Below are 11,878 nucleotides of genomic sequence, written 5' to 3'. Positions count from 1 at the left end.
AACTTTCTTTTTTTTTTATCTGCAAAAAAGAACTTTATTGATGACGAAAACATACAAATACATATGAGATGAACATCAATAAAAAGGTGGAAGAGCAGAAAAGCATCATAGCTAACAAACCCAATCCCAACTAGGTTGGCACTGAGAGGAAAGCTCAATCATCTGCGAGCTCAACCACAAAGGGATGGTGAGCGACCATGCCCAAAAAGAAAATAAAAAACCCCAAAAACTCAACCCCCAAATCAAACCCACAGTTCATTCTACACAATACATTCCCACACAATTCAAACCACACAATTCACCTGCAGAATCACCCATAAGCAAAACACCAGACCAGAAGAACATCCCAATGCTCTACAGCCCTAAGGCATCCAATACCCCACTTCACAGCAGCAATCACCGTGCAGCACACAAATAACTCCAGCAACAGGGCAGCTCCTTATAAGCACACAGACCTCAATGCAGACCACACTCCAGAGAACTCCAAACCAATTCAATAGCATCACCTATAATCACCACCCATCTAGCAGCAGTAGTGGCAAAACCTGTGATGACTATATTCTCCACCCAGCTAACAGCAGCAGTGGCATCACCTATAATCACCACCCAGCAACAGGTCCACTAACTGAGCTAGCAACTTCGCCACTAGCACCCAAGCCTCACAACAACTTGAAATCCATCACAGTAGCAGCACTCAACAAAAATGAATAGCAAAACAACTAGCAACAGAGCAATCAACCACCATTTCTAGCAGACAGCATACATCAGCAAAGGCAAAAGCATACTCTAGCAGACAGCATGCAACAGAAGAATAGGCAGGGTACTTGCTCCAGATCATTCAAACTCCACATCTAGAACAGAGCTTCACCAACAGACAGCAACAGAAGCATACCCCAGCAACATACACAGTAGTAGATGCAAACAGCAGAACCACACAAGATGCAAACAGCAAACAGCATATACACCAGATGCAAACTCACTAAGACAACATACACCAGACAGCAAGCCTTAGACACATACCTTTACAGTGACAAACCCAGCAGCCAAAAAACAAAGAAACCCAGCAGCAGCACCAGATGACTCAGCAGCAGCACCAAACTTTCAACAAGACAGAACTCCCGATCTGCTCTGCCTCCACTTAGCCTTATCAGATTCATGACCCCTCTGTAGCCTATCAAAATTTTAACAGCTTCTTCTCACTTGTTGAATATTGGAGACAATATCATTAATAGAATAAAAGCATCCAGGATCATAGGATTTCAACCAAAGAGCTAACCTTGTTTTAATGAGATCGCATAAATCTCCCAGACATGGTTGTAAACCAGAAAAATGCATTCATTCCTGCATCTCCAAATTGACTAGATCACAACTGAAGGGATAGCTCTCCAGATTTGTTTTTCCTTCTTTGTAAACTTTCAGCTCAGCCACCATTGTAGCAGACCCTCAACTGACCCAGGAGATACCCACTGCAGCCCCCACCATTGAATCAAACATGACCAGACTCACCACACAAACGGATAGAACAATAAAATGTGGTTTAGAGCATCTACTTCCTCTTTACAGAACACACAGAACAGCTCTGCATTACCCCTTAACACACCAATTCTATACAAAAACTCAACTGTCTTTAATCTGCCTTTCCAAGCTAGCCAGGTGATAAACTTGGCCTTAGAATGAGACAAATTATTCCAAATGAGACCAGTTGAACTGGAAGTTTGGCCATTCACCAATTCACACCATTTATATGCATCACTCACCTTATATACACCTACATTCCCAACCTTCCATCTCACAAAGTCCCCTATCTCCAACTATAATCTTGGCCCATTACCTAACACAACATTAAGCCTGAGAACCTCATTTTCTTCCCAAGCATAAAGAGTTCTTCTGAAACTGAAGAGCCACTTATTTGACAAATCTCTTCTTGCCAGAATTTCACTCAATGAGCTTCCTTTCTCTGTGCTTAGTTGATAGAGTCTAGGGAATCTTTCGTCAAAAATCCTAACAGCCTTTTCAATTAGACCAAATTAATGTAAAATCTAAAATTAAAGGTCAAAATTAAGTCAATTGAAATTGTAGAGACCACAATGACACAAGTTGCAAAACGTGAAGACTATCGGTATAATTTATCAACAACAAAAAAAAAATGAAGAACATATGGTAATAGTCAAAATGAACCCTTTAGGCTTCGTTTGATTTACATGGTATGGTATCAAAAAAAGGAATCCCATTCCGCATAATCTCATACTAGCATATTACCCGTGCTATGTATGGGTTGTGTTTACAATTATCTATATATGTGAATTACGATTTTAAATGTCTTTTTTTTTTTAAATGTCTTTTTTTTTCTTTTTTATATTATATTAAAGTTTAATATTTTGATAATAATCATATGTGTTGGACTTTTCAAGGAATTCATATATGTTGGACTTTCAAGGATTTTTTTTTTTTTATGCTTGTTCTTAATGCATTAAAGTGTTATTATGAGAGATAATAATCATATGTGTTAGACTTTTCAAAAAAAAAAATTGTATGCTTGTTCTTAATGCATTAAAGTGTTATTATAAGGGATAATAATCATATATGTTGGACTTTTCAAGAAATTCATATGTATTGGACTTGTCAAGAAAAAAAATTTATGCTTGTTCTTAATGCATTAAAATGTTATTATGAGGGTAAGGCTTGGGGGTTAGGAGAAGTTAATAAATGCTAAGATTTTTTTTTTTTTTTTAAATCAAACAATCAAGAAATTGAAATTGGGATATTAGAGCTCCCACAAGACTTGGGGTTTAAAAACCCTTTTTCCTTATATAATATATACTAGTTGTGTGAGTGATTTTCTAACCACACTGCCTGCTTAGTAACCAGCTGGAGAGCATCGGCTGAATAGATGGCACCTGGCTGACCTGCAACAGAAAGAGAAGATTCTGGCAGTGATTTCGACCACCCGGGGGCACTCCGACGATCAAGTCAGTATATCTCTTAAAGATAAATCAAGTGTTAAACTCAATGCTTAAAGCATAAAATTGCGTACCTTAGACCCACGGGGGTGCCTCTCTTTTATAGTTACCTCAATCCTAATCCCAATAAAAGCCTGACTTCTATGTATTCCTGTTTAATACTTACTTTGGACTCCTTTAGAGATAAAGATAAACTCCCTAGGAGCTTTATCCTTATCTTGGCTAAGTCTCCTCTTTATTCTAGGACTCTTGTCCTTTATCTCTTACCCGCTTATCTCGGATTCCGATATCTTCGGAGATAACCTCGGCTTGACCGAGATCACCTCGGCGTTATGACCCTGACACGTGGCACCTCAGCTGACACGTCGGTGTCACCTTGCCACGTGTCAGTACTCAAAAATATATCCCCACACTAGCCTATTACCCGTGCTATGCACAGGATAATTATAAATATTTATATTTGTTTTAGATTTATTTTAATATATAAATTATGTTTTTTAAGATTTTTTATAAAAATAATTTAACAATCTTATCACTAACCATAGTGTATGGAAGAAGTTGAAAAGGGTACTGCAGTAACTATACACGGATTGTATCTATAATTATTTGTATGAGGGGATTTTAAATGCTGATCAGGGGATTTTGACCAAATCAATAAATGCAGGCATGTGAAAAGACATGTGAATTGAAAAAAGTTAATAAATGTTGATCAGAAGATTTTAACCAAATCAATAAATGCTAAGTTTTTTTTTTAAATAAAAAAATTAGAAAATTCAGATTGGGATATTGAAACTCCCACAGGCCTTGGGGGTTAAAAACTCTATTTTGCTTAATATATAGCATAGATAGATATAGATAGATTTGTGTATTGTTGTGTTTAGCCATAATAGAAAGCAAATTTGGAATAGAATTCCCAATATTGAAAAAACCATCACTACAAAAAAATTGACTTTTTGCAACGGTAAAATACCGTCGCTAATACTCCTAATGCCGTCGCTAATACTTTTTGCTACGGCAAAATGACTTTTTGCGACGGCAAGAGGAGGTCGCAAATGCAGGGGTCGCAAAAGAGTTTTTGCGACGACACAGTGCCGTCGCTAATGTTTTGCGACGGCATTTTTGCCTTTTTGCGACGGCACTATGCAATCGCTAATAATGTTTGAAATTTCTTGACTTTTTTGTGACGGCACTATTTTACCGTCGCTAAAAATGTTATTTGAGACGGCAAAAAATACCGTCGCTAATAGTCTTTTTTTTACAACGGCAAAAACACTGTATTTTGCGACGGTGTGGTGCTGTCGCAAAAAGTGTTAAAAATATGAAAATTTCTATTTTTTGCGACAGTGTAATGCCGTCGCAAAAAGTATTAAAAATAATAAAATTTCTATTTTTTGCAACAGTATAATGCCGTCGCAAAAAGTAAAACCTGTAACAAAATTAATAAAAATATTTTAAAAAAAAATCATCAGACACTGTCTCCACTTGTGCTTCCTTATCCAATGAACCATCTTCTTTGTCCTACCCAAACAACAAATATGAATTTATCCTTAGATCAATTTAAAAAATTATCCTGTTTGAGCCTGTTTTCCAATCTCTCGCTTAAAAAAAAAAATAAAATGAAAGAAACCTAAACAGGAGAAGATATTCCTATTCATCATCAGACACTGTCTCCACTTGTGCTTCCTTATCCAATGGACCATCTTCTTTGTCCTGCTCAAACAACAAATATGAATTTATCCATAGATCAATTAACATATGCATTAATTGAGAAAAATAAAACAAATCAAATAGAAGATATAAATTAGAAAAAACTTGGGCATCAAGAAGAAACTTACATCTGCATTTTGAACATCCTTATCTGAATGCAAAGCCTTGTCATACTCTGCTTTAAGCTCTGCAGCTCTATCCAGATAAATCTTTTTCTCCTAGTAAAGGAATTATTAAGGTTAAAAGGGTCAGAACATTTTGAGAAAACATTTTTGCTTTAGAAAAATAAAATCAGATTGTCACTCACTTCATCTGTCATAGATTTTTATTTCTCACCACCTTCCTTTGCAACCTAAGTTTCATCAAATACTCTTTGTTTACTCTTTTCCTCCCGATGGCAATTTCACCATTCTCATGCTTCTTTTCCCAACAAAGAAATTTGGCAATCTCTTCAATCTTCCTCTGTTCCTCCTCAAGTTCCTCTTTTGGGCGCTGCCATGCTTCATAATTTACCCTCCAGTTGACGGGTGGACCTGAAAGCACCCAGTATCCTCCAGGTCTAAGAACTCGATCAACTTCCATCATGTACATTCCATCTGCAAAGACAAGTCCAACAATGCTGTTTACAAACATGTACACTTAAAAGTATATCCATAATATATATTATATCAATCACTCACTCAAAAGGAAAACAAAAGAAGAAAAAATGTGATCATTTATCAAGACCCAAACTTGATCATTAGAATGCACACCCAAAAAAATAGAAAGAAAGAACATCATTAGAATAACAGTTTCGTAATTTTGGTTCGTGAGTCTGCAAACTAGTCATTCTAACACATCAAAATCTTATATAATCCACTCATCTTGAGTTAGGCTTTGCACAGAAATAGCTTTTGAACTTATCTGAACCAAAACTCAAGATTAATGTGTCTAAACAGGCACACCTAGACACATTTCTGGCTATATGCTCCACACATGAGCTCATCAATATATCACTACATATGCTCATTGACATCTCATTACCTCTACTAAAGAGAAAAGCTCATTAGCAGGAACAACTAATTAGCTAGCAATGCCATAGGATCTAAACATAGGACAATTCTATTTATTTATTGATAATTTACAAAATGATGTATATCGTAAATATTAGACTCCAGTCATTCATCAAAATTGAGCCAAACCTATGTCAGTGATAATAATGATTGATGATCAAAGCCAAGCTTTAGCATCTTGGCTCATCAAAGCATTTTTAATCCTAAAAATAACTAGACAAAAGGCAAGGAAAGTCTTGGTTTTGCTACAGCTCACTTAGAAACCACCCATGACACAAAATAGCACAAAGAAATCTACTGAAGTAACTATACTCACCATTTCCACCCCATGGAATCAGGCAACGAGAACCGTGAGCCATGTCAAATGCTTTTGATGGGTATGGTAGCTTTATTGTTCCAAGAACACCTATAATTGCTGGCACGCCTCTTTCTAAAGCAAATTGAACTTGTGCTTCATGCGAATCTCTTGGTGCGAATGACATAACTATGACATTTTTTTTGAACAGGTATGCACCCCAACTTGCAACCTAACAGCAATAAATAAATAAACAATATATATGAACTATAAAGCCACAGGCCAGACAAAACAAGCTGCACATCAAGGAACTATATAGATTAATATAAATCTTATTAAGGAAAAAAAGAAAATTAAACCCCTAATAAAAAGGGGAGCATGTCTATATACATGAACTCGAAAAAAAGGGTTCAATTAAGCAATAATGGGTTCAATTCAAAGCAAAAGAACACATACACAAGGCACAAGAAAGAAATAATCACTTACAAAAAATTAGATAGACACTTTCAAACTTTCACATAAATAATTTTATAAAATTAACCAATAGCAGCGAGATGACCATGATATATAATACATAATACAAAACGTGTGAGCTATCTACATTCACACTCTCTAGGGTTTTACTCAAATTCAAGCACATTCTGAGAAATGCATTCCAGAAAACGAGGTTCCATGATTTCAACCCATACCCATAACAAGATACTATGCAAACAACTACCAAGCCAGCTTAATCTTATCCATATTATTATAGAATATAAGAACACATCTGCAAGCTCTGAAGACTGTTATGAATAAATGTTCTTGCTCTCTCCCATAGCTCTGGTCTAGTTACGAGGCTTCAAATTATTTTGAAACAAGAAAACAAACAAAAAACAACACTACAAGTCTACAATATTTAACCCTATTTTCTTACATGACTTTTGAAGTAAAGAAAGCTTCGATTAAAAATAGAAAACTCACCCCTTTTGACAAATAGATTTTTCTTTGCCATCTCTGTGTGCAAAACAGACTTTGATTCCTCATCAAACACCATCTCCTAAACCACAAAACCAAACCCAATAATAATTTAGTACAACAGAGATCGATTAATCAAAACAAATAATATAGGTAAAGATTGTGAAGATGAGAACCTGAAGGGTATCTTTGGCAGCAATGGCAAAAGGAGGAGTAGTGAAAAGAGCGAAACCCATAGGATGTTCACCTTTGCAGTTAACTTGCGAAGCCTCGTAACGAGGTAACCATCTGAGAAAGTTCTAGAGTTCTCTCTCCTTTACGTCCTCGGGGAGGCCCGATATGAAGATCGTTCGAACCTAGAAACCATCTAATGGATCTACTAATGATTTGAAAATGAATCGATCGAATTGATGAGATGAAATTGAAAATGTACCTTGTCGTTGGAGAGGCGATTAGGGTTTTCCAAGGGCATGGAATGGTGGCGAAGAGGAGGAGCAGCCGTGGGAGTAGGAGGAGGTGGAGGAACAGTCGCCGGCGGCCACTGCAGATGGTAGGGGTGGATTTTTGATCGTTCGAACCTAGAAACCAAACACAGTGATGAATCTAATGGATCTACTAATGATTTGAAAATGAATCGATCGATGAGATGAGATGAAATTGAAAATGTACCTCGTCGTTGGAGAGGCGATTAGGGTTTTCCATGGGCATGGAATGGTGGTGAAAATGAGGAGCAGCCGTGGGAGTAGGAGGAGGTGGAGGAACATCCGCTGGTGGCCACTGCAGATGGTAAGGGTGGATTTTTTATAGGGTTTTTTTTTTGGGGAGGGAAGGGGGAGAGGAAAAAACGAGCGCGAAGGAAAAAATAAAGCTGAGCACTCGGATTGCATTTTTTTTTTTTTTTGCGACGGTGGTTCATGCCGTCGCAAAAACTTGCTTTTTTGTGACGGGAAGTAGTGCCGTCGCTTAAACCCGATTTATTGGCGACAGCAAGTGGTGCCGTCGCAAAAACTCACTTTTTGCGACGGGAATAGTGCCGTCGCAAATACTTCCGTGTTATATGCCCCTTTTTCTTGTAGTGCATCTTCCCATAATAAAAGTGAAATCAGGATTTTCAATATTATGAAAATGAGTTAAATAAGAAATTAATGTTAAACCCCATAAATTTAAAAGTATCACTCTCCCAACTTTAAAATGATTAATTTTTTCTCCTAATTTAAAAACATCCCTCTTCCAACTTGGAAACACAATAAGTTAGGAGAGAAGAATCTCTCTCTTTCACACTCTCACACTCTCTTTCTTTTATTCTTCTAAGCTCCCACACTTTAGATCACTCTGATATACTTGTTATTTGTAGATAAAATTAGACAATGTAAAAACATTAAATTAAACTACAACAATTTTATTCAAACATGAACTCTTCAACCATCAAACGCACTGTGCATGGCAGTCATATTTGAACCTTTATTTTTAGCTCCTTTCTCATACTTCTAGTTAGGACGGTGGAGAAGAAAAACTCACTTGTCAATAACATTTTCATATTTTTGCAATTACTTCCAATATTTTTCACTGATTTATGTTTTCCCAAGAGATTTCCTTGAAATTTTAAAATAGAGTAGCAAAATCAGTGTTGTGTCGAAATCATTTTCTAGAACTATTTTAAGGCAATATTTGAGTAGGCTGCTTGGGCTTAAATGCATCTCTTCCCCCTTGATTCCTAAGAACACCTGAAAAACAAAATATTAAATAAATAAGTAAATTATCAGGAAAAAAAATTTATTAAAGAAAAAAAAAGATGAAATACAAAAGGAGGGGGACAAGAAGTTCACCAAAATAAAGGAGAAAAAAATAAGAAAATACATAAAAGATCAAAAAATCTCAAGCAAAAGTTTAACATTTTTATTTGACAACTATTCAGGGTGTTTGGTTTGAATTTTTTGGATTAAGTTTTTTGGTTTTCATGATTTTTTGTTTTTAGCGAATATTTTTAAAATTTTAAACATTTTTTTTACTTTTTTAGATGCACCTTACTTAGATATATCTAAAAAGTAAAAAAATTGTAAAAAAATATTTTTAAAAATTAATAAATACATAAAAATACAAAAAAAAAATGTACTGAATTCTAGTATTTTTTTTGTATTTTTGGCATTTAGTGAATTTTTAAAAGGTTTTTTTCACAAATTTTTTACTTTTTAAGTATATTTATGTTATGTATGTCTAAAAAGTATAAAAAAAATTGATTAAAATATTCAAAAAATTCAGTAAAAACAAAAAAAAAATACGGAAAACAAAAAAATTTAAATTTTCTAAAAAATGTTTTTTGAAAAACCTAACCAAGCAAGCTTAATAATTGATTTTCTGAACTCTCAAATAAGAGGGTACAATATAGATATGATTAATTGAATTAATCCTAGTTGGTTGCCAAAAAGTTGGGAGATAGGTATTTATTTAATCTCTGTTTGGGAAATTGAGGTTGGGGTTTTTTTGACTAAAATAATCACAAAAAAACAAAATAGGTTTTTTAGCTCAATAAGACAAAACATCACATCTAACTCATAATCATTACATTCTTTCTCTCACAAAAAGTCAAAAAAGCCAAAAGTCCTTCCTAAACGAGACTTTTTAGCCCCAGCCTAAAATAACCAAAAAACTAAAAAGTGAAAAAATCAACCCACTTCCCAAACGAACTCTAGGAATACAAAATGGTCCATAGAAAATACAATAAGCATCTAGGATTAAATTCAATTATGGTAGAATTCATATTCAAAATATCTCAACATGTTAATATACTTTGTATGATTCATTTTGTGTTTCTATTATGTGTTATTAGTGTTGTTTAAACAAAGAGGCTCTAGCATAGTTGATTAGTTTTTTGGCCACCAAGTCTCTCCTAAAAGGGAGGTCTTAGGTTCAACTTTTAGGAGTGAAATGGGAGGGTAAGTATAGGTATGAGTTTCAACTTCTTCAAGATGCTAATTTAACAATTAACCATTGATTTCTGCCGATTAAAAAATAAATAAATAAAGCATTAGTGCTGTTTAATTGGCATTGGGTTTCGATTGCTTAGAAATATATATATATATATATATATAACTAAACCAAACTAAATTAAACCTTAAGTCCTGTAAAATAGGGTCGACTACATGAATCATTTTTCTACACTCAACTCTATCAACGACCATTTGACTAGTTAGATTAATGAGATTAATATCTTTATTTACTACACTAGCCTACGTCAATTTAGATTTGCCCCTTCCCCTAACACTTTCATCTACCGTTACTGTATCGCATCTCTTCGCTACTGTCTCTGTTGGTCTCAGTTGTATGACCAGACCATCTTAATCTGCTCTCTCTCAACTTATCTTCTATTGGTACTACTCTTACCCATTCACAAATATATTCATTCTTAACTATGTCTTTTTTAATCTTGTCACACATCTATCTTAACATTCTCATCTCAGCAACACTTATCTTATCTACATGTTATTTCTTAGTTGCCCAACATTTTGTCTCATATATCTCTAGTCTAGCAACCATTCTATACAACTTTTCTTTTAAGTCTAGTGGGTACACGTTTATTACACAATACTTTAGATGTACTCTTCCATTTAGGCCACTCCATCTTAATTCTATGGAATACATCTGCTCCAATCACCCCAGTCGCTGTAATAATCAATCCTAAATAACGAAAATGTTCATACTTAGGTAGTTTTTAGTTGTTAATCTTCACTTCTCCTCTACTTCCATTGTTATTATTTTTAATATATATATATATATATATGTGTGTGTGTGTGTGTGTGTGTGTGCGTGTGTGAGTGAATTTCCGACCACACTGCCCAACTCAGTATTCAGCTGGATAGCACTAGCAGAATAGATGGCACCTGACTAACCTGCAATAGAAAGAGAAGACTCCGGCAGTGGTTCGTCCACCCGGGGGCACTCCGACGATCAAGTCAGTATATCTCTCAAAGATAATCAATAGTGCTAATCTCACTATTCAGAATATAAATTGCGTACCTTAGACCCATGGGGGGTGCCTCTCTTTTATAGCTAACATAGACTCAGTCCCAATAGAAGCCTAGCTTCAATGGACTCTAGTTTAGTGCTTATCCTGAACTCGTCAATAGATAGAGATAAACTCCCTAAGAGTATTATCCTTATCCATGCTGAAGTCCTTCCTCGTTCTAGGACTCTTTGTGCCTTATCCGCTTATCTCGGATTCCGATATCTTCGAAGATAACCTCGGCCTAGCCGAGATTTCCTCTGCGTCATAACCTGGACTCATGGCACCTCGGCTGACACGTCGGCGTCACCTTGGCCGCGTGTTGGAACTCAGAAAATATATCCCCACAAGTGCCCCCTAGGTTCTATTACCTCGGCATTCTGAGGTGATGGAACCTATATCAGTACTTCCTTTCAGTATGTCAACTCAAAATTTCTCAGCCGAGATCACCGTTAAGGCTGACATGTCTCTTTAAAGAACAAAGATCCCAAGAGCTCTTCTTCAGCGTATGAGCTGTCATACACAATAATTCAACCGTTTTAGCCACGTACCTTCCCGTTATTGGATCGTGCTTGTGACAAGCCTGTAAGCCGTCTCGTGCCTGCGTACGCCATCTGACGAATCCGTCGTTCTAGGCTCATTAATTTTATTTTGCCTCCGTTTCAAGTTTTAACAAAACTTTTCCCCCTCTTCCATCTTTTCACTTTTCTTCATCGTTTCTGAGGCTTTCTCTCTCTCTAGCTTTTTCAAATCCTCCATTGTTCCAAGCTTTCAAGCTTCGCTGCCACCGTTGTTCACCTCCTCCGGCGAGATTCTTGCTACTCTTCTCCACTGCTACCGTTCATATGACTTCGGTGAACTTAACACCGGCTTCCTCTTTTCTGGTAAGTCACCGTTCCTCCTAGTTTTA

General features: G+C 35.9%; 1 protein-coding gene and 1 long non-coding RNA gene across 2 annotated transcripts; both read right to left on the bottom strand.

Annotated features, from left to right (window-relative positions):
* Positions 1–4,403: 4,403 nt before the first annotated feature.
* On the bottom strand, positions 4,404–5,030 carry LOC145803335 (uncharacterized). The gene is made up of 3 exons (XR_014345438.1): positions 4,975–5,030; positions 4,796–4,885; positions 4,404–4,670 (listed from the first exon to the last, which is right to left on the bottom strand). It is a non-coding gene; the product is annotated as an uncharacterized LOC145803335 (long non-coding RNA).
* Positions 5,031–11,582, bottom strand: LOC145788874 (putative methyltransferase PMT2; the record flags this gene model as incomplete). The annotated part of the gene is made up of 7 exons (XM_082895641.1): positions 11,520–11,582; positions 7,638–7,745; positions 7,402–7,509; positions 7,145–7,155; positions 6,975–7,050; positions 6,036–6,246; positions 5,031–5,263 (listed from the first exon to the last, which is right to left on the bottom strand). Coding segments are annotated over exons 1-7 (810 nt in total), but the record flags the coding sequence as incomplete, so codon positions are not given.
* Between the last annotated feature and the right edge of the window lie 296 nt (positions 11,583–11,878).

Source organism: Camellia sinensis, chromosome 11 (assembly GCF_055761805.1).
Source record: "Camellia sinensis isolate YWXY chromosome 11, ASM5576180v1, whole genome shotgun sequence".
NCBI lineage: Eukaryota > Viridiplantae > Streptophyta > Magnoliopsida > Ericales > Theaceae > Camellia > Camellia sinensis.
This window is presented reverse-complemented; position numbering and strand designations above follow the sequence as displayed.